Below are 23,612 nucleotides of genomic sequence, written 5' to 3'. Positions count from 1 at the left end.
GCCTCGGATGCCTTATTAAATCGAGCCACAATTTGGGTTAGTTGGCAGAGCTGGGGCTGTCACCACCTCCTGGGTAAATGTGATTTCTGCTATGAGCCCTGGGCTCTTCTCCTGCGTGTTTCTGCCATGGGCTGTGCCCTCGTGAGTGAGCTGAGGGTCACCCCCTGTTAATCCGAGGTCTTGCATTCCTTATCAGGGTAGCTGAAATGCCAGAACAAAGGAACAAATGAATGGCGACCCTATGTGCCAGTCCAGAAATGGGCTAATGATAAGGATTTGTGGTTCCAGTCAGGAACCACTCCATTGGAATGGAATGCTGCTAGTCATTGTCCTTGGTCATGGCCCAAGAAGCGTTTCACTCTTACTTCCTTTGTCTGGGACATGGGTACATTTCTCAGCCCATGCTGTTGGTCTTCATGGATCTTCTGCACATTTTAGTACTGTGTGAATTCGTGTCCAGATGATTTTACCCCTGTGCACTAGAGTTTCCCCGCCTGTAATGTTTGAGTACTGTCCTCATTTTCCCTGTCCCAAAGAACTTTGAATGAATGAATGAATGAATAAAGAGATCAGTGAGTAGACAACATACAGATACACGAAGTAATTCATGTCATGTTTTTTTGTTTGTTTATTTTATTTTGAGAGAGAGTGCAAGCAGGGGAAGGGCAGAGAAAGAGGGAAAGAGAATCCCAAGCAGGCTCTTCCCTGTCAGCCAAGAGCCAAATGCAGGGCTTGAACTCACAAACCAGGAGATCATGATCTGAGCCAAAATCAACAATCAGATACTTTAGGGACTGAGCCCCCCAGGTGTCCCCATGTCATGTTTTTAAATTGAAAAATAATGAAGTAGAAGTAGCTTGATATTCCCTCAACAGTTATAACCATTTTGATTTTCCTATAGTCCTTTTCTATCAATATTTTTTAAGTTTGTTTTGAGATGGGGGAGGAAGAGAGCATGAACGAGGGAAGGGCAGAGACAGGGGAGAGAGAGAACCCCAAGCAGGCTCTGTGCTATTAGCCCACAGCCTGACGCAGTGCTCGATCTTACTAACTGCAAGATCATGACCTGAGCTGAAATCAAAAGTCAGACACTTAACCGACTGAACCACCCAGGTGCCCCGCCCCCCCCCCCCCACTTTTCTGTATTTTTTTCTTTCCTTCTTCCTCTGGCTCCTAGACAGTACTTAAGGATGTTGAGATACCTAGAAAATGTGACTATGCAACTGACTGACTGAGAACGTGATTTTAACGATCAGGACCCAACACCACTCTGGCGTGGGAGCCACATAGTCCTGGCACGTGCGTGTTGGTGTGGTGGCTGCTGTTCTTCTTTCTCAGGCCTTGGAGGAGGTGGGCTCTGGGCCCCAAGACACTATGCTGATGGAGTGGATGAAGTAGCTCCCCTTGCTTGCTGGGGCCTCTTGACATCTTCTTGATTTTCTGTATTCTCCCCAAGTCTCCATATGTGATTTCTTCCAGGAGTCTCCCCCTCACATGAAAAGGTAACTGAGCTAAAGAATTTGATCTTAGAGATTTTTTTTTTCCTCGAGCTTCTGTCTCAGTACCTCTGGGCATCATGTGAAAAAAAAAATCCAACTGGACTCTTTCTTGAATGCTCATGAGTTATTTCATTGGAAGAAGATTTTAAAGATCCAGGACATAATTACTATTTGTGTTCATATTAGGTCCTTCCATTTGAAGCAAAAATAAAAGCAAAAGCAGCTTATTGCTTTGCTACATCTTGGATTCCTCTAGTTCATTACAGTCTAGTATAGTCTCAATAGTAGCTTCACTACTCTGTGAAAATTGCTCCTACTTTATTTATGTAGAGCTTTCAGGCATAGTTGATTGTTTGACATAATTAGAATCACTGACTTTTGGAACTGGAAGGGACTTGCATTATTATCAACATTTCGGATATTTCCCCAAATAATACATGGAAAAAGAGTGTAAAAATGAAGATATTATGGTTTCTGCTGGCAAAGTGTTCCTCCACAAGAAATGAATACATCTATTGAATGTGTGTTTTGTTACCATGTAAATGGTCTCGCTTGATAATTTTGCCCCGGAGGACTCTGATTTTCAAAGATAGATACCATTGAACCCTGATAGTTCACCTCTCTCCCTATCCCTGTCTCCAGTAAGCTAGAACTGAACCTTTTAAAGGCTTGGCGAGAGCCTCAACTGTCATCACTAAATGAGAGATGGGAGCAGGGAACCTCCGGGGTCCTAGTTCCCAGAGCATAGTCACATGGAGTGCCCTTTGTTCTTGGGGAGCTCACCGCCAAAGGGAAATATGTTTAATATAGGGAAGGGGTAGCAAGCTGGCACTGTGTCTCTGTAGGATGGAGAGAGGGGTGGGAACACAGATAAGCTGGTTTCATTTGGGATCCCTGATGACTCTCCCATGTCCTTAACAGGTAGATGGTGACTCTTGGCTGATGAGGTTGCAAGGGCCAGGGTGTGAGTGGCTTTCTCCCTGGGGTGGCATGCATGGGGCAGCATGGCTCCTTTAGACATAGGGTCATTGCTCAGCCTTTCAGCTAGAGTGGACAGACTCTAGTGATGCCAGTGACCAGCCACGGTAACCAAAGAGCTTCCTCACCCCAGAGAAAAGGACAGATTGGGCAGTGCAGTGATGGGGTGGGACAGCAGGGGTGGGGGTTGGGAGGCCCACAGAAAAGCTGGCTGATGGCTCTCATGTCTTGTCTCTGTGGCTTCACCTGGGTTCAGGGCTGGTTGCCATTTGCTTGAGCTGATGGCCATTGCAGCAAAGACTTGTGCTCATGCTCATTCCCCAGTGCCCATGCTGGTTCCTCCACCTGCAGTGCCCTGTTGCACCCTACTGCCTGTTCTTTGCTGGACACTTCTTGTCTGTTCAGACCCACTTGAGTCCCAGTTTCTCTGGAGAGAGTCTTTTCTGGTTGCCAGGGATAATGAGTGGCTTCCTTTTCTATGTTACTGTGGCTGCTATTATTATTATTATTATTATTAATTTTCAAATCACCACATTTCCAGGTAGTATGTGCTTCATCTGCTTGTGTCTCTAGGTCTCTTGCCCCTGATCAAACTGTGGGCTTCCTGGGTGTAAGGGCTGGATGTTTCTCATATCTGTTTTCTAGCACCAGGGCAGATAGGTAGCACATGTTGCCTGAGTAATGATTGTGAAGATATAGAATGGACTTGTTCACTGGTGTTCTTGGTTTCAATCGGACTCCCTCTAACTTGCCCCACACAGAGTGAGCCCAGCATGCTTCAGAAAACACTGATTTGATAGGATCCGCCTCTCAGGAAGCCCTCCAATGGCTCCTCAATGACTTAAAGTCTGCATGTCTCCTCAGGCATCGAGATCCTCAAGCCTCTGTCCCAGCTTCTTTGGCATCTTTAACTTTACTCTGTGTCTACGGGCACTCCAGGCCCCAAATGAGCCTGGCCAGATTGTAGGAATTTCCCTGCAGAGGAATGGGACAGCCATATGTTCATGGAATAGACTTGCACGTGGATCCCACAAAACAAGGGCTGGACCCCTGTTAGAGGACTCAGTGCACATTGCTCTTAGCATGAGCCCAGTTCTCTTGCAGTGTCTCTGGGCTTTCCATCTTCTCACCTGACATAGGTATGTCATGTCTGGGACCGAGAGGTCCAGGGACCAGGTTCCCAAGACTGGAGCCTGGCTGCAATGCTTTGGGCTTCTCCAAGTCCCCTGAGTGTACCAAGCATCTTTTCTGGCAGTTCTGGGTGTCAGAGACTCTCTTACATCCATCATAGATTTGTATAAGCACTTGCTGAGTGGGGGGAAAGTTAGCTTGGCTCCGTGACCAAGAGTTCACTGGACTCAGCAGCTCTTGGGAGGGTGGGGCCTGTGGGGGTCTTCAGTTTTAGAGGGTTGTTCTGGTGAGCCCTGGTTTTAGCAATGGCTGGAACCTTAGAAAGGGGGCACCTACACTTCTCTATGGAGGCCTTGTTGGTGATTGTAGGGGTAAATTGTGGCTCAGGAGTGTGGATCTATTTTTTAGCAGACTTTCCAGCTCTGATTACCTCTTACCATGGGGAAATGTCAACTTCACAAGTTCTAAATATCAGATGAGTACTCTCGGATCCCGACCCTGATACCATTGGCATGGACAAAAGACGTTGAACAGATTTGTTTCCGGGGCTCTCTTGCCAGAGAGTATCTGCTTTGTCAGTAGTCTGAGGGCCAGAGCCTCAGGATGCAGAGGAGGGTGGGCAGGGTGGCTGCTAGGACATGCAGGGACACGGTGAAGGGAGTCTTTATTGCTACACCTCCCAGATGTTCCCTTGAAGAGGCGAGGCTGAATGGCAGGGCTGGGAGGAATTGTCGCAGGCCTAGCTGTGCAGCTAATGAAAATTTCATGCAAAGTCTGTAGCCCTGGCTTCCTAGAGAGATGGCTAGTGCCCAAGCCACCACCTCCTCCATGCTGTGCCTGGATGTTGCATTGGATACTTCACTTTGAACTGGGCCCCAAGGAGTGCTGGCAGCAGACAGGTGTGAGCGCTCAGTCCAGAGCACACAAAGGCGGAGGGCTTCTGAGGTCGCTCTGTCAGGGCTCACGGCCATGTTTCTGAAACCCCGGCCAGCATCTTGAGTAGGGGTGAATCAGGCAGTCAGGGTGTCCTCCCTGCTCTCTTGGATCCACGTGCATGAAAGATGGACTTGGGATCCATTTATCTCTCACAAAGACCTTGTAAACCGGGTGTTTATATGCCATTTCACAGATGGGAAAACCGAGCCTTCAGACACACATGGTTCATGGCAGCAGGAGAGAGAGGGCCTCTTGGGAGGCCTCTGGTCTGTGTGCTCATCTCCCATCCCTTGGTTTCTCTTGCTGGCATCTTCCCAGGGTTGCCGGTCCCCCATCCTTTCTCCGGGGTCTCTATCCCACAAATACCTTGCGCGCCTCCCTTCTTACAGTGGTACTGGGGTGGCATTGTCTAGTGGTTAGAGCATGATCTTTAGCCTTGTGAGTTCAAGTTCTCTTCTGCCCCTTACTAGCTGCATGATCTTATGTAGTAATTTCCTCACTCTGAGCTCCCATTTCCCCAGCTATCTCACAGGGGTCCTGATTGTTCCTATCTTAGTAGGTCATTGAAAAGGTAGGTGAAATAAAACACAAGGTTTATTAGCATAGTGCCTGGCACATTGTGCCCATTCACAAATAGTAGCTGCTATTATTACTGTATGATTAATATTAATACTAGTCTTTGATAGTTTTGGATTTGATGTGAAGTTTTTGTTGTGAACTTCAGTTTGCTGCAAGGCCTGACTTTGAGCGCAGCTGTGGTGAGCAAAATCATGAAGGCTGCTCGTTCCTTGCGGGTGACTCAGGCATGAGTAGATGTGTGTGGGGGGCAGAGCTGCATCTGCAGGCTTCCGGTACAGCTTGATCAGCCCAAGCCCTGTCAGCGTCACTCCGCTAGTCCCAGGTTCCTGTTATTACCCCGCCCCCTTGAAGTTATTGCCTGAACAGCAAAAGGAAGGAAGAGAGAGGAGTCCAAGCTGAGACTGAGGTTCTCTCCTGGGCAGTGGGAAGATAGAGGTGCTGTATATGGAGCTAGGAACGCCTTGAGCGGTTAGCGTGGGATTGGAAGAGTCAACTCTGGAAAGCTCGGGATGTTGACAGAGCAGCCTTTGACGGGCTGCATCTGGTTTGCTACCTTTGGTGGACTTGACCATTCCTGAGTCTTCCCTCATTTACTGTGATTGAGTCCATGTGTGGCTTCCTTTAGCCAGTGAGGGCACTGACCATTAGAATCATCTGGGGAGCTTAAAAAAAAAAAATCCCCCTGTGGAGGCCACAGCCCAGACCAGTGAGCCAGCCGCTCCTTGCTGAGTCTTTCGTGTTGGGAAAGCCCTCCAGTGAGCCCAGTGGTCAGTCAGAGATGACAGCGTCTGCTTTCCCCAGTCCCTGCATTCAGCACCTCCCATGCAGGATGGGGGCGGGGATGGGGAAGGGGCGAGGTGATAGTTAATAGTGGTACCTTACACTTTAGAAGGTAGGGTCTGGCTGTTGATAGAGGTTGTCCAGCCTTGGGTGTGGCAGGAGTGGCTTTCACAGAGCTCTTTAACTTGGAATTTGTGCTACTTGGACGAGGCTGGGCCCCATGGTATTTTCTGTGTATAACTGGAATTTTCTGTGAGGTGAAGGCTCACATGCCACAAGATGGCAAGGGCCTCGTTTTGGTGTGCCAAACATCATCTGTTTTCTCCATCTGTATAATGATGACACAGAAATGTCACCTGTCCAGAGCTTGCCCAGTTCCCTTATCAGGATATAGTTACTTACAATAGAAACTGTAATTGAGTTAAATGTCATATTTAGCAGTGGTTCAAAACTCCCTGGATGCACAAACTGCTCTGTGGTGTATTACCTTTTTTGTTGTTGTTGTTGTTGTTTGTTTTTTTAAAGACAGGGTCACTNATCATACAGATCTCTTGTATCCTTGGTTAGGTTTATTCCAAGGTATTTTATGGTTTTTTGTGCAATTGAGGGTCACTGAATCTTAAAGAGTATAAGCCTGACCTTGAAACAGAGACCTGCCTGGAACTCAAGTTTTCAAATTTCACTGATTTTTTTTTTATTTTTCTAAGCTACTCTTCGTACGTGACGCTAACAAAATTACATGCATTTATAATACTTGATAATTATTATTACCAGGTACCATTGGTCCCCCTTCACTTGGGCCTAATTAGTAAAATTCAGATGCATGAGAAGTCACGTTACTGAAATTTCTTTCCACATTACTGAAATTTTAAACCTATTACAGTTAACTCTTGAACAACATGGGTTTGAACTGTGTGAGTCCACTTGTATGTGGATTTTGTTTTATATAGTACAGCTCTATAAAAAGTCACCTTCAAGGTGGCTGCCATGGGCTCTTGTTTTACAGTGAGATAAGAGAAGGATAAGGGAAGTGTGACTCTTGGGAAGCTGAGTGATTGTGCAGGGGCCACGCAGTGAGTGCCAGAGAAAGAATTTAAACCAATATCTGTGTCAGAGCCGGTCTTGTTTTATCCTGTCTCCTCTGCCTTTGCCTTCACAGTTCTGGCTGTTTCTCTCCTCTGGGCTATTCAGAAGGCAGCTCTTGGTTTGCACAAGTATTTTGATAATATTGCTAATAAAGTCAGGGATAGGGATAGCTATGAGTCTGGGGGGTATCCCTTGGCTTGGTGGAATACACACAGAGACTCCTTGACCCATTCATATTCCCAGAACAGAAGCCACTGCAGAGCATACTTTGGGAAGGAATCTCAGACTTGGTTTTTCTCTCTGAGAAAAGAACAAGGCAGTGGGTCACTTCCCACAACCTCAGCTTGGATGGACAGATGGGGAGACATAGAAAGTCCTGAGGAACCTGGAACTCTTCTGTGGTGGTTGTAATGCTTTAATTGGCTAGAGGCATCATGAAAGTCTTACCCATTTTATGTGTGTTTGTAAGACCTACATTCATGTCTTTCTCAGGTTTTAGACCCCTTCGAGCTATTTTGGAGCTGCAAGGCAGAAGAATTTCTTTGCAGAAATGTAGAAGGTCTGTTACCTGTGGTCTCTAATGTCATCTCAGGATTTTTACCTAATTTCACCCTTTGGACCAATGTCATAGGAAATGATTCACTTGAATAGTATTTCTCACAGATAGTAATCATGACTGTTGGGGTTTAATTGTCATTTTGCTGCCTGGTCTACAATAACGAAATGGATCACTAGAGCACAGTCTGATTTCTCCCCACTTGTGTTATTCTACCCAGTAACCTAATGTTTTTCCCCATGAACTTAATGAATGATGGCACTTTTTCAAGGGTATGATGGTTGGTGACTTAACATAAAATATCTGCATATGACCTTTGTAATGTTATGATAATATGAAAATTTGATGCAATTATCAAAAATGTTTACATTCCTTCCTCTTGTTGATTCTTTTATTTTTTTTCTCATTTATAATGCTTTCGTACTCAGGAAGTTGAGGTAGGTTTTTGACTTTTCAACTGTATGTAGACATAGCATCCACATAGTTGCCAAATAAAGTGTAAATTTCATTCTTAATCCTAAATCTCAGTGGTAAATATTTGTTTTAGTTCAGTGAACCAGCACTGCACACATTTATTTTTCATTGGTATATCCAGGGGATGCAATTTATCAAATGCATATAAACAGTCCATTTGCTGCTTTATCTTTTCTCATTAGTTATAGTACAAGTATGATTGTCAGTTATTATCTGTGTTTTACTGGTGTGTTATTTATTGAAAGAGCAGAGCAACTGACATTGTTATTTTCTAAATCATTTTGTCTAGGGGCCTGCAGGACTTTATACCAAATGTCAGACCAATTTATCAAAGAATTGCTCTATTCAGGAAGAAAGTGACTTAGAGTGTCTGTATAAACATACACCCACCTGTACTTACACGCATACCAGTAACAGTTATGGGAATTTCACAGGAACACAGAGATGTTAAAGCTGGAGCAGGTTACTTCTGTTTTACACAATTTAGGTAGGATTCATTGTGTGCTTTTAGGTGATGCCTTGGGGGAATACGCAGGTGAGTCAGATCTTCCTTCCCTGCTCAGAGGTAGACTAGGCTCAGGCATGTGGCAGTGATATGTTCACAAGGAAATGTACTCAGGTACACCGCTCCCACTTGCTGGCATGCACAGTTCTCATGAGCAGGGTCTGTGGAGGGAAGCCCGGTGGGGCCTTGGGTCACTGCACAAGCCAGGCCACTTGGTTGAGCCACTTCATTCAGAAGGATTCCTCCAGATTGGGGGTCTTTGCCAGGAAGGGGCAGGACAGCCCTGGTGGAGTTCTATCTCGCTTGCCCAGAGACAGAACTGGAAAGGGCTCAGAGATGAGGTGCTTGTATGGGAAGCCAGTTCCTTTCCCACTAAATAAATGGGATGTTTAGTACCTCCCAAAAGCTGCAGTAGTAGAAATTTCCAATGCATGCCAATTAAAATTGCAGTCAAACGTCGAATTATACAGCTGGTGCACTATGTAATGTCATCTGGGAATCTCCCCTTGTCAGTGACTTCTGTTACATTTTAGAGACAGTCTTTCCACCTGCTGACTAGCCCTTCCTCCTGTTCTTCCCAGTCAAGTAGCGTGAAAGTTAACAAACCAGTGTGCACCGAATCCTTTTGTGAATGGATTGTTTACAGTCCCTTATTCTCTTTGTCAGGATTTTGGTTTCAGTGAATGGGGGTCTACCCCATGTAGGATCTGCAAACCCTACTTTAGTCTGCCTGACCTTGCAGGGTCTTCTCCCCTTTGCATTTACCTGCAGCGGGTTCACAGATGACCCCACAGTGGCTGTCTGCCCTCCCTTCACCTTCCTTCCTTCTGTTTGAGTCCCTCATGCTCACTCCTGGTTGAGATAAATGAGGATCCCATTTATTTGCTAGGTTGATGATTTGTATTATCTCAGGTAAACTTCAGATGAAACTGCAGGGTTCAAACAACTTAGGTAAAATATGTATGAAGGAGAAGTGATGTGTTCCATGTGAGCTAAGTGTCTTTGATCTGTACTGCCTGGAGCTTTAAGGTAGATAATAAATGACATCACCACATTCCTAAGTGAAACTAAGGCAAGTTGGGTTTCCTAAGTGGTTTCCATTTTGTTCTGCCACCTCATCTCTGCCTGAGTCTGTTGTGACATTCTGAGGAGCTGAAATGAACACCTCTGGAATGGAAAATCCCTGAGGAATATTTGAGCTAAATTGCAGCAGCCATTTTGGGGCTTGGGGACAGTGAAAGAAAAATTCAGGTTCCCATTCAAAATGGGATGGAGCCATAGATTTTCCAGTTCATTACAATGATTCATGATGAAGAGACTTTAATCATTCAGATTATAGCAGGAATATTTTTTGCATCATTTCATGTTAGGGAGGTTTAAAGGTTTTATTGGAAGGTGAGTTACAGAGCAGAATAATTGTATAATAATTGTATACTAACATGCAATATGTGTTGTATATGTATATGTTTTAAGTAGATTTCCTTTCCCTTGAATGTTTATCAAAACAAAGTATCTCTGAAATAGAAACTCGGAGTTAAATTCCTTTGCACCATCCCCTGGGTGCCAGTAATTTTACAGGATATTTTTCTATGTTAGGACGATATTTAGTGAGATATATGGAGAAATACATATTTTTTTCCCCCTCCTGCATTGATCAGCTACAGAGGATTAAAATAAGTAGGATGTAATCTTTCCCAGTCTTTGAGTCTTTCACATGAGCACCACTGCCTTCTTTCTAATCCTGCACAGGTAATGATGTGTCATTTATTTTATTTATTAATTTTTTAATGTTTATTCATTTTGAGAGATGGAGAGAGAGCATGAGTGGGGGAGGGGCAGAGAGAGAGAGAGACAGAATCTGAAGCAGGCTCCATGTTCTGAGCTGGCAGCACAGAGCCAAACTCAGGGCTCAAACCCATGAACCACAAGATCATCACCTGAGCCGAAGTCGGATGCGTAACCGACTGAGCCACCTAGGTGCCCCATGATGTGTCATTTTCTTAGTGTGATTTAATGCTGATTTTTCATGTTTGCTTCCTATGACTTTATCCGTCCTTGAGATAATTCATGATTGTAGACATAAGTCAAGGTGCTCAAGTTAGAGACTGTTTAAATTGATAGGTCCTACTAGATGTTAGCAGCCTCTAAAAAGTTGGATAATTTTCACTTATGAAGTGGTATAGTAAACTGGAATCAGCCTTTCCTCATATGCTGAGAATTTAGAGGAAGACTCTTCTCTGCCCTGTCTAGCAGAGGCCTGACATTATACTGTGCACTAGAGCCCATAAAATATACATGTGTTAGTAACACTGCCATCCTTCATTCCTTAGCCTGCATAATACACTAATGGGACTTACTGAATTTAATAAATGAGTATATTTAGATATGCATCTTTCTTTCTAGGTTTATGTTTTAAAAATTAACTGTTGCTGGGTTCCTAGCAAGTCATTTTGAAAAGCCTCCTCACTACATGATAAAATTCCCAGTTGAGAGGCCAACTCAGACATACTCACCTCTCCTGGCAAGTTTGATCTGACACATCCGGTGTGCCTTTCCCCCACAGTCTGAATCTCAGCAGGTGCCTGAAGGAAGATGAGAGGCCAGGGCTCTTAAAGCCCTGCACTGTGCTGATGTCTGGAAGGGACTCTGGGGTGCGTGCAGCAGGAACACTCTTCAGTCCACTGCAGCACTGGGGTGGTGTGGGGACAGACACGGTACTTCCCACAGTAGGAACTGCAGCTCTGAGAAAACTGGCAGAACTTCCCATGGCACCAGAAGTCATGGGTCTGTTTTAGGGCAGCGTAAATAGGATAAAGCTTATTAATTTAGATAGAAAATAAAAGGCAAGCTGGGGTGGTTTCTCCCCCCGACCCTCCACCTCCAGTCTTGAGTCCTGGAGAAGTGACACGCCCTCGTGCTGATAGAGTGTTGGTTCAGGGCCCAGATGGTTGTCCTGATAAGTGGGATTCCAGGAGGAGCACATTGTCAGGAGGTGCAGCTCTAGAAGAGGCAGTCTTTTATCTGTGGCTTCTTCCACTTGAGTTTAGACACCGTTTCACTCGAAATCCTTATAGACGTGGAGTGGATTGATTGATACCGCACCTGCCTGCTTAAACTTGCCTTGGGTGCAGGCCAGTAAGACCTGGCACATTCAGTGTGGCCAGGACTCTGTGCGCCCTGGCATCTCATCCTCCATGTTGCTGCCTCCCTGCCCTTACCCGGTGCTCCCTGACCACCCCCCAGGTGGGCTCTGGTTCTACCGTGCTTCCAACATGTTCATGATCTTGGCCTCTGATAGGGGTTTCTCTTAGCTCTAGCCAGACAGTTATACTCAGGTTTATCTGCTCCTGGCTTGCTGGTTTTTGCCTAGACACAATCCACTTTCCTAAAGCAGAGCAAAAGCAGTCAGTTGCAGGGAATCTTTTTGTTTCTGTACGTGGCCTTGCTGGGCCAGGGGCTGCCTGAAGGGACTGCCTTTGTATAATGAGTGTTCACTCATGGTGCACTTTCACATCTCGCCAGCAATTAGGCAGTTTTTTTTTTTTTTACCTTTGCAATCAGTTTAAACTATTTGAAAGCACATACCTACTTTTATGACTGCAAGGCTTTGTATTTAAAAATGGTGATTTTCACCCCCCCCACAAGAAATTTGAAAAAATGGCCATTGTAGTTAACCTGAAGAAGTGACAGGGTCCAGAAGCATGCTTCATTCATTCACATGCCATCCCGATTACAAAGGAGGTTGAAATCATAAGGGAATCAGTTCTTGAGCCTTACTCAAACCTTTCTCTGACGTGAAAGGGAATGTGGCAAGTGAAATTAAAGTAAAGGAACTTGTCTTCACTTTCAGCCCTTCTTTGTCGAACATACATCCTAAGCTTCCAAAGACTTCCATGTCTTAGAACAGCATGCTCAAGTAGAGAATATTTCCTGTGGATAGGGACAGGAAGCAGGCCTCTGTATGTGAAGAGGGCCTTGATCAACCACGGTTGAAAGGATGGATGTTACTTTTTCTCCAGGATAGGTGCTTTCTGGATTCATTCTTGTCCTGTCCTTGTGAACATCAGAATGTGTCGGTGACGTGCATGTGTCAGAGCTGAGAGCACATGGGCCATCCAGCTGAGAAATCGAGGGGCTAGATTTCCCACCTACCATCCAGTCCTTAACTTGGACTCATTTAACACTGGCCACTGAGTTTCAAACCACATAGTTCACAAGATTAAGATTGTATTTAAAATCATGGGTGGGGAGAGACACGGCAGAGGGCTTGTTTTAAGTGTTCTCAGTGATATTTCATGGTGTGGCCCTCAGGGACTTCCTAACCAGATGGGTGAGGTCAGTTATGTCCTAACATTAAAGCCAGAGCAAAGGGGCCAATTCCTTAGAGTTAAAAATAATTTGATGCCGAATCCCTAGGATCCAGAGGAACCTGTTCATGTTTATTCATGCTCTGGAAAATGGAATCACTGCCCAAGAAGCAATATGTTGTGATTTTACTCTAAATCCAGTTTCCTAAAATCTATTTAAGGGCTTAGGTGAACTCAACAAGGATCTAATAAAGCCAGGTAATTGAACGACACAGAGGCCGATAAAATTCACAGGAGATCTTGTCGGAGATAAACTGCAGCAGGAGACAGTGTGGACAATAATTTAAACTAATTGTGCACTTTGATGTAAATTAGCTTCTCTGGAAGAGAAATTGAGGCCTCTTTGTAGGCAGCTCTCTGAAACTGTCTGCAGCATGCACAGTACTTGCAAAAACAGCAAAAAATGTCAGGTAGATCGAGGAGGAAATGAACTGAAAAGGCACGCAAGCCCTAAAATGGCGTGGGGGTGATAAACATGCGTGAAGGCTTGTCATCTTGCAAACCAGTTGTGGGGACAGAGTGGGTATGCCGGGGGAAAGAGCGGGTGGGTGAGGGTTGCGTGGGGCGGAGTCATGGAGGATTAAGGGAGAAGGCAGCAGTTAAGTAGGAGAGGTTCTTAAAAGTGGAAAAGAGGTCCATGTAACTATGAATAAGTGAGTGGCCTCAACCCCACCCCTGGGAATTTCAAAGGAATGAAGTATCTATCCTCAGGGCGTAAATTTATACAAGCAGCATTGAGCGGATTGGCTAGCCTTTGTTAGTTTGTTGTCACACAACTAGAACAAATGGTCTGCAGCTCAGCGTGTGGCTCTGGTTAATGCTCACATTTGAATGGCCCTCTGCTTTTAACTTTTGCCAGTGTTGGAAAAATGGAGCTGTGCACCGCAAGGTACATGTCTCCACACGAAGGGAATGTTGACAGTTGAAATTATCAGCTGTTACAAACACGGAGGCCTAATCATAAGCCAGGGCAGTAGGGCGTCACCTGTGCGTAATTGACAGCAAACCCACCTTGCACTTGGAAGGTGTCTCAGTTTATCTGCCAAACCAAGAAGAGCAGCGTTGTTTCCACATTAGGCTGATGTGTTTTTTACTCTTCCCAGTGTTTAATCTGTACAATTTGAAAGACAAGAATTTGAAAAGTAAATTGATATTTTTGATTTCACATGAATGTCTGTTTGGGGAAAGATTTCTAAGCCGTTCATGCTTTCCTTTGTGTTTTGGGAGACAGGGAGAAAGGTGGGTTTTTATGTAGTTATGTGAGAAGCTTTCTGAAATCTGACCTTTGTTTTCTATTTTTTTCCCTTATATAGGATGATTATTTCAGAAACTGGAATCCCAACAAGCCTTTTGATCAAGGTAAAAGATGCAGTGTTTCTTATTGTGTATTCCGTGGGAAATGTGGTCTTATTTTTCCTTACTTGCACACTGAGCTAGCGGTCATAAAAAGGCCAGTGAGCTGTCTTATTTTACTGATTTGGGGGCCTAAAATGACGATGGTGATAGAAATTATTTTATTGGTTTGGTTATTTGTCTGAGATTGTCTCACACGGATTGTTAAAAATGAATTGACCTCTACAATCATGGGATTTTTTTTTTAAAACAACAACAACAACAACAACAACAAGAACAACAAAAGAGGAAAATGCTTATCACGATGACCTGGTGAGTTGTTGGGCTGAATCCAGTGATTTTATTGGTGGAACAGACTCCCTGCAATTGCTGTGTAATTGACATGAGCCATAAACATTGAAACTTTGTTTCTAGAAACATGTTAATCCCAGGAGGCTTTCAAGGGTATTTGTTAAATAACTTCTTCATGATTTCTAAATGGAAGCTTGTTTCTGAGTCCGCTCAGTGACCACTTGGGTGTAAGCATGGTCCTCAGAGAGCTCTCTCCACTGACACCAGCAAGCATGAAGCCAGTCTCCTGATGGCCCTTGTAAATCATCACCACTGTCCTCCTGTGAGTTATTTAAGACACAATGAGGACCTGCCTGTGAATCATGGCCCTGTTTCGATTGTCCGTATGTGGCTGCTGTTGGCATAGACCCTGCTGCTGAAAATGATGCTAGGTTGTACTTGAAGTATGTTTTGTGCAATTGATACTGAAACTGGGAGGGGGGGAGGGTGGAGTTTACCTACCACGTATCAAAGGTTCACACTTCTGAGGATGAGCTTCACTTCTGTGGCTTGAGTACTTGATGTGATCGTGACGGCCAAACTGACAAAAAGAAATCAAGCAAGGCATGGACATGTGACATGGTAGAAGATAACCCCTTCTACTCCCTCCTTGGTCACTTTAATGAGTTGCTCTCAACCTGGACTCTGGTGGTGGTGTTTTTTTTTTTAATAAAATTGGTATGAAAAGTTCTATATATGCATTTGAGCTCATGCCTTCAAGTAGGGGGACATTGTATTCATTCGTACATGCATTCATTCATTTTCAAACATTGAACTCCCACTGTGATCACGGGCACCAAGCCAGGTTCTGGGAATAAAACAAAAGAACCGTAGGGGTGCCTGGATGGCCCAGTCGATTAAGCGCCCAGGTCTTGATATGAGTGAGCTCAGGTCATGGTGTTGAGGTTTGCGAGATCGAGCCCCACATGGGGCTCTGCATTGTCAGTGCTTGGGATTCTCTCGCTCCCTTTCTCTCTCTCTGCCCCTCCTCTGCTATGCTCTCTCTCTCTCAAAATAAATAAACATGAAAAAACCAAGCTGTAGTGCCAGCCCTGGAGGAGTGCAGAGTAGAGCTCGGGGAGAGGTCAGTCAGCAGTTACAGTGGGATGTGCAGGGTCAGTGTTGAAACTGTAGGTAGGGAACTTACTGTGGGCTGCGTGTGTCTTGGAGCAGGTGGCAGGGAAGGCTTTCCTTTGAAGATCAGTCTGGGCGTATCCATATCTTAGCAGCTTTCAAGAGCTGTACTCCTTTGCAATTTGAGCAATGACTAAGTCATCACAATAAGCCACGTTAGAGCATAAGGAGGTATTTGTAATTTAGAAATTCTTCATTGAAAATGGTCAGAGTTTCTCCACATTTCTCTTGAAAGGATATACCTTCATTTCAGAAGAACACTGAGGTACAGTGCAGCACATTCTCTCTCATGCCTGACAAGGGAGCACTTTACAAACATCCCTACCAAGATTTTGCTTAGGGAGGCATCTCAACTGACAGTGGCAGTGAACTAATTGTTTCCAGCCCAGAACCAGAAATAGTTTCATGTCCTGTAAGGATCAAACGTTCTCTGAATAACTGCCAGATGTATTCTTCCCCAAGACTTGGAAACAAATACTAAAACTTCACCAGGGGAGGACTTTTTCATTTTTACTAACAGACATTGGGAACGATAATACTTGGAAGGTAAGTAAATCATTTGCCACTTGGGGATATACACGAGTTTCTCTTGATTTGGGCAGTAAAACAGAAACTTTGAGCATCAAAAAGAGCATGGTATTTAAATCTGCTTAACCAAAAAGCCCAAGGAGGGATTTTTCTCTCCTGGAAATGATGGCAAGCAAATCGAGCAGATTCCCACCCCTGCTCCCTCTTTTTCTAGCTCTGCAGGCATGAAAACTGGATCTGCTTGGATAAATCCTCTTTAGATAAAACCTCATGACTTTATGGGGTATAATTGAGGACCTTAGCTGAGAAGCCCCACTTTGTAGCTCAGGTGTTGCTGCTGTTGGCTATTTATATACAGAGCCGTGGGGAGAGCAGGCAGAGCTGAGAATAGCCTTCACTTAAAATATCAGCCCCAGCAGATGTCATCAATTACATTGTGTGCTGCTCAATAAAAATGGGAGGTTACTATATCAGGGCTGACACCACTTGGTGAAATATAAACCATAGGCATGGAAGATGTAGAGCATTTCATCTTCCAGATAATAGGAGAATTGCTGAACTCCAGTGAAAGTTGTCAGCAGCAGCGAGAAGTCATTTCCCCTCCTAAGCTGAAAAAGAATCAAACATGGTTCAAGTGGTTTTGGGGTTGGGGGAAACATTGAGTTTGTAGAAATGGAACTTGTTGAAAAACATGGCAGGATTTCACATGATGCCTGTGCACTGGTGTGGCGGTAGACAGGTAGATGGGGGTGGGGGCGAGGTGGGCTTCAAATGTAGGGGAGAAGAAGGGAAAGAAGGTGGGTCATGAGGGAGTCTGGTAGAGTGTAGCCAGAAAGGTGGGTTTGAGGCAGGTTTTGAAGGACGCTTCACACCCATATGAAGTTTGAACTTTGTTTTCTTGGCAGTCGGGAGCCATAGAAAGTTTTGAGCAGAGGAGTGACATGGTGAGGGCAGTACTGTAGAGGACTTAGCTTGGTAACTCAACAGCTGTGATTGGGAACCCAAGGCGTACCTGCTAAATGATGTTCCTCCTGTAGGACTCTTGGGTGACTCATCCATTGCACCTTTCATTACCTGGGAGCTCTGGGCTTCTGCCCTCCTAGGTGTCAGACTCCTAATCGACTCTGTAGCTTGATCTCTGAAAAGCCCCACGTAGCTCCCGCTTCTCTTAGGTGTTGGTGTGAGTAGTTCGGACAGTCACGGTATTCAGAAAGTAGTTACTTAGCCATAATTATGTTCTCTGCCTCAGGATATTTATTGAACTTTGAATAACAGGGCTTCATAGAGCAAGCAGTTCTCATGGAATTGACTCTAAGGCAGTGAGAAGAAAAGTGCCTCACTTGGCGGTCTCCTTCCGTGAGACTGAAAACGTCTTTAACTTGTTATCTTAAAGTGAATCATTAACGTTTCTGTCTATGCGGTATAATAGCCATCAACTTCAGGCTTTTCTCAGAAGCATTCTTGGTGAGATTTGGGTAAAGTAATATGTCTTTTTTTTTTTAATTGTAATGGCTTGAGGCCAGGTGTCCTCACAGAAGGGACAGACATTAATTCAAAACCGTGGGGACCAGACAAGACATCGCCTTTGTGAAGTCCACAAAGGCAGACGTCCTGCAGGGAGAGTTGAGCAGGCTGCTCTGGTGGATAGGGCTGCGGGCAAATGCAGACAGTTTTTGTCTTGGATGGGCAGCGCAAGGGGGGTGCTGGAGTGATCCCACAGTTTTGGGTGGTCACTCTGACCTTTGAACATAGTCCCTCACCTGGCCCCCAGCAAACCTGGAAACACAGAGTGGGTATTGAGCAGGTATGAGGTGTTTGCTTCTGAAAGTGGTGTCTGTTCCAGCAAAGTGCTTCTCCAAGAAAACAGTCCCTGTCCAAGTAAGTTTGGTACACACATACACACACAAACTCTCTTCTTCTCCTAGAGATGGACAACATTCATTAGCAATTTAAAAGAGAAGTCTTTTAGTAAAGTCTTTTATTATTTTTCTCAATTTGCCTTTTAAAAAAGATACTTATTTTGATGGGGGGGGGGGGGGGGGGGAGAGACAGAGACCCAAGCAGGTTCTGTATTAGAGCCTGAAGCACAGACTTGATCTCCCCAATTGTGACATCGTGACCTGAGCCGAAATCAAGAATCAGAAGCGTAACCGACTGAGCCATCTGGGAACCCACTCAATTTGCCTTTAACCACATGCTTTTGTTTTCCTTTTCTCACTCCACACCTAGCTGGTGCCCAGACAAAGCGCTGCATTCTGTGGGATACATTTTGGTAAGTGAGGTGTGGGGACTTGAGGTTTGCAGTCAGATTCTCCAGGTTTGGAATTTGACTTTGCCAGTTTCTCGTCGAGCAATTCTGGGCAAGTTGCTTAGCTTCTCTTCCTCTAAGCCTTCCAGTCTGGCATGGGCACCGATGAAAGCATTGACAGGATTAAATGAGTTAATGTCTGGTGTATAGTAGGTGCTCGATCTGTGCTGCCTTAGCAAGTAATTTATCTTTTTCATTCCTTCTTCTTTCTGTTTACCTGTCTCTCTGTGTTGCTTCCCTCCTTCTCCGCTCAGGTTTTACTTTCTTCCTTTGTTGCCTTCTGGGGGCCTTCAGGGTTATGGTTTGAAGCTCTCAGGGCTAAATTGGAGCTGGCCTGCTTTACCATAGGCAGGCAGGTCATTACAGTGGTGCACCCCAGATCCTTGTTATTGGGGCTGAAGAGGTCAGGCTCTTAATGTATTCCTTCCTTCTTTCCTCCTATCCATCCATAAATCCATCCATAAACGGTTATCAAATACTCCATGTTTATACCTGCTGTGCTGGATAAAAGGGACCAGAGTAAGAAAGGTCTCTCTGTGTGATGCTCCCAGTTGTCAGTCATAAGCCATCCGTCTAATGTCTTAAATAAGCATAGAGAGTGTGTAAGTACTGGGAAGGGGGGCCTGGGAGCAAGAGCAGGTATTGGTGCGGGTGGGTTGGGTGAGGAGCGTTAGTCTGGGAAACTGGGAAATCCGTAAGATGGCAAGTGTTAATGTAAATGACATAGTTCAGTTTTAATTAATTAATTAATTTAAAGTTTACCTATTTATTTTGAGAGAGAGCAAGTGCTAATGGGTGAGGGATGGAGAGGGAGAGAGAGAGAATCCCGAGCAGGCTCTGCATGCTGTCAGCTCAGAGCTTGAACCCACCAACCCTGAGATCATGACCTGAGGCCAGGTCAGACAGCTAACCGACTGAGCCACCCAGTGCCCTGACAATGTCATGGTGACGTTTTCTGCTATAACTTGGCCTCTGCAAGTCTGTGCATGTGGTGTGTGGATCAGGATCCCTGCACTGTAACCTTTGCTAATAACGGTCACGTTCAGTGTGATAATCTGTCTCACAGATTTTCTTTCTCCTTAGAGTGGGGTAGCTCAGGGAGGTTATCCAGAGGGCCTGGAGGGGAAAGAAAGACATAATTTATTGACCCGCAGTGCTGTGTTAAAAGAATAAAAGGTGTTGCTTTTATGTCGTGGAATAGAGAGAGGATGAACAAGAAGCAAAGCGAATTCTAAAAAGTTGTTTCAAAGCTTCTTGACTGGTCTTTTTTGAAAAAGAAATTTGAAGCTTTAATCACAATGTTTTTGCTGAATATAAAGGGTTTTTTGTTGTTGTTGCATTGGGGGGTTGGGAAAGTAATTTATGTATATAAGCAATACCTTAATTTAGAATAGAATTACAATTATTTGAAGAGGTCCTAAAGTGAGGGAACATTCGTTAATTTAGTATCTCTTCATGTAGCCATGGCCGACATAGGACAGAACCCATTGATTTGTTTGGGTATGAAGTTCTCCTTGATGAGTCAACCCTTTTTAGGACAGATGGCTGAAGGGAGATTTATCATGGAACTTTCTGAAACAAGTGAGTTCTTTTAATGTGGAATAAATGAATGTTTTAGATGGAGTGAATAGCTGTTGGTTTTAAGGATAATGTTTTTCTTCTGGAGTGAATACTAATCATTCTTCCCGAGCAGCCTGGCTGTGACTAAATCTCAGATGATGCTGGTGATCTTCAGAGCAGAATATGAACTTGTAGAAATTGATCTCCAGATAAAAATAAAGCTCAGAAAGTCAGGGGCCCTTTTCACTCATGCTGTTCACTTGAATTGAAGAAAAGAAGAAAACTCTTGCCCTCTGACTTCCGATCTATTATACCAAGATCCCGACAAGCTCAAATTCCGACCAAAGCCTTGAACTGTTTTGAAGCAGAAATTCTAAGACTCAAAAGGAGCATGTCCTTCCCATGTTCCACCTGTGTTTCTGCAAGCGGAAACCTGGGGATGATTGCAGCATCCACGTTTTGTCCAAATTTTAAAGGGTGCTCCAGGGAGGCAAGATGGCTTATTTATAGAATGGTTCTTCAGAAGGGGGTCTTTTTTCCCCTCCAGATTAATCTGGAATTTTACATGCTAGGCTTAAAAGAAATCTGAAGTCCCTGCAGCATTCCTCTTGATGTAGAATTTAACCTTACCCCCAAAAGAGCTGCTGATGTGTATTCATATGTCCTTGAACATTTCTCCATGTCTAAGGATCTATTCACCTTATCTGATCGCTTGAGCTCTGCTGATTTTCAGGGACAGCAGGCCTGGTTTGTGGGAAGCAGCTTAATAATTTTCTCCTGGTACCTGCCTGTCTCCTCTACTTGGTTTCTCCTTCTTACCTTTGCCTTTCCACATGATGTTAGCTCTTTGCTTTCCCCTGAGTGGTAGCTCATCTTACCTCGTGTTAGCCCACCCCCCACCCCAGACCTTCCCATTAGCCTCTGTCCTTTTGCTGTCCCCTCTTCTGCTGCTTGATGATGACAGTGAAATAGTGTTTTGTAAATTTTTGAAGTATTGAGTTTTAAATGCTCCAAGTCCTTTCTGCCAGGGAAGCTACAGGAAACTGTTAATCCACATTGGCGTGCTCCAGCTTTTGATGCAGTCAATCTGCTTTGAAGTTAGATCAAGTTATAAGTTACAGCTTTCATCCCTGCCTGCCTTTGCCCATTTGCTTATAATATTTATTTTTTGAATGTACCCATTTGCTTATTTAAAAAAAAATAAAACGTCAAGTGTTAACGTGAAATCCAATGAAGGTTCCTTCTTGGTCCCTTTCCCTAAAGTGCTACATCATTAATGTACTTTTCTGTCTGTGTTCTTACACTTTTAGGTCATATGGAGAGGTGTACAAATAAGATGTTACATTACATGTTGCGCTGTAGGAACGTTTCCTTCTTTAACCTGTTTATTTCACTGAAAATTGTTTCTGAAGGTTTTTGGTTTGATAGTTGTAGATCTAGTTAGTGCCTTAATTATATTATTTATTTATAAATAATATATAATAATATATAAATAAATATTTATAAATCATCTATTTATGCACTCTTCCCACATTGGCAGACATTTATGTTGACTCTATTTGTTTTGCTTTTGGGGCTGCTTTTTCCTCAGCATTTCTAATACATACCAACTAATTTTGCCCTGAAGCCCGTTGGCCTGTAGAGGATGGTATCCCAGGAAGAGGCTGGGATGAGTCATGACTTAAGTTGAGGCAAATCATGTGGCCTTTCCTGACTTCACTTAGCCCGTTTCTGAAATGAAAAGGAGGTTCCTCTTTTGCACTGCTGCTGGGAATGCAAACTGGTGCTGCCACTCTGGAAAACAGTATGAAGTTTCCTTAGAAAATTAAGAATAGAGCTACCCTGTGACCCAGCAATTGCACTACTAGGTATTTATCCAAAGGATACAAAAATGCTAATTCAAAGGGGGCATGTGCACCCCAATGTTTATAGCAGCACTATCGACATAGCCAAAGTATGGAAAGAGCCCAAATGTCCATTGACTGATGAATGAATAAAGAAGATGTGGTGTATGCATACAATGGAATAATACTCTATGATCAAAACGAATGAAATCTTGCCGTTTGCAAAAATGTAGATGGAAGTAGAGTGTACTATGGTAAGTGAAATGAGTCAAGTGGAGAAAGACCAATATCATATGATTTCACACCTACATGGAATTTAAGAAACAAAACAGATGAACATAGGGGAAGGGAAGGAAAAATAAGATAAAAGAGACGGAGGCAAATCATAAGAGACTCTTAAATTCAGAGAACAGAGGGGAGGTGGATGATGGAATGGGCTAAATGAATGATAGGCATTAAGGGGGCCACTTGTTAGGATGAGCACTGGGTATTATATGTAAGTGATGAATCCCTGGGTTTTACTCCTGAAACCAATAGTTAACACTGTGTGTTAACTAACTTGAATTTAAATAAATTAAAATAAAAAATAAAAAGGTTCCCGGGGTCCTTTATACCCACCATAGTTAAGCTATCATACTTTGAGCAGCATAGAGTCTGTATTTGTTTTCTTCATCAAGCAAGGAAAAATGAAAGATTTGAAGCCTGATGCTCTTGTTTCAAAGGTTGCAGTGTAACCAATGAGGTATGAATACAGCTTCAATAAAACCAGTGGAATTAAATGGGCCTTTAAACCATCAGGGATGGGGCCAGAGGCTCAGAATAAAAAGCAAAAAAAAGCCAAAGTGTGAGGTTCTTTGTTTTCTCAGAGAATCTTAAGAGTACTCCAAGGTGTGGGGGGAAGAGTAGAGTTTAAAAGGCTCAAGTTCAATCCTTGGCTCTCCATGAACTTGCTGAATACATTGGAGTAACTTGTTTAGCCTTTAGTTTCTCATCTGTGAAGTGGGGCTAATGAAACTTGTCGCATGGGGCATCAGTGGAGACTGAGTGGCACTGTGTTGCAGAGGGCCAGGGGTTGGTGTACGGTGTGTGCTCACAAACCTCAGTTTGTTGCCAGCTCAGTGCTGTCAGCTACAGCTATGTAGACCCCATATCCTCATGGCTCTGTTATGGTCATCTGCTGGCTTCCTCCTGGCTTTGCTGGGAGCTCCCAGCACCCTGTGCCTCCAGAACCAAGCTGTTCTGGGCTGTGATCTACCTTCTGGATGGAATGACAGAGAATCATGAAGGGTAGGAAAATTCCCCTTGCAAATCTAGGGTTCTGCGGCTTTCTATTTCTGTGTTTAACAGCTTCCTTCAGCACGGACCAATCCATTTTAAAGACATATTTATTACCTTTCCTCAAACTCCTAAAATGTAGTGTTAGTTTTATAAAAACGAAAAACAACAACAAAACCAATCCTTCCTGCTATTCTACCTGCTAGAGCAACAGCCCCTGGATTAATTATATTATGTTTGTTGAGTCCTAATGAAACAGCCTTGGTTTGGGGAAATTCTCAATAGGGGAAAACATGTTAGCTGAATTTTAGAATCAATCAATAATGCTGTTTAAATTTCCCTCATCTGAGACTGCCGAGTGGATTAGAGCATTTTCACAACTGGGAGGT

At 44.1% G+C, this 23,612-nt stretch overlaps 1 protein-coding gene across 2 annotated transcripts in view; it reads left to right on the top strand.

Annotated features, from left to right (window-relative positions):
* The window catches only part of SPOCK1 (SPARC (osteonectin), cwcv and kazal like domains proteoglycan 1), a 498,253-nt gene that overhangs the window by 215,750 nt on the left and 258,891 nt on the right, over positions 1 to 23,612 (top strand). For both annotated transcript variants that reach the window (XM_077768682.1, XM_077768681.1), the window contains exon 3: positions 14,205 to 14,250. In XM_077768682.1, the coding sequence (XP_077624808.1) occupies positions 14,205 to 14,250 (46 nt within the window). The remainder of the gene's footprint in view (positions 1 to 14,204; positions 14,251 to 23,612) is intronic.

This window comes from Crocuta crocuta, unplaced genomic scaffold (assembly GCF_008692635.1).
Source record: "Crocuta crocuta isolate KB4526 unplaced genomic scaffold, BGI_CrCroc_1.0 scaffold64, whole genome shotgun sequence".
NCBI classification, from domain to species: Eukaryota; Metazoa; Chordata; class Mammalia; order Carnivora; family Hyaenidae; genus Crocuta; species Crocuta crocuta.
This window is presented reverse-complemented; position numbering and strand designations above follow the sequence as displayed.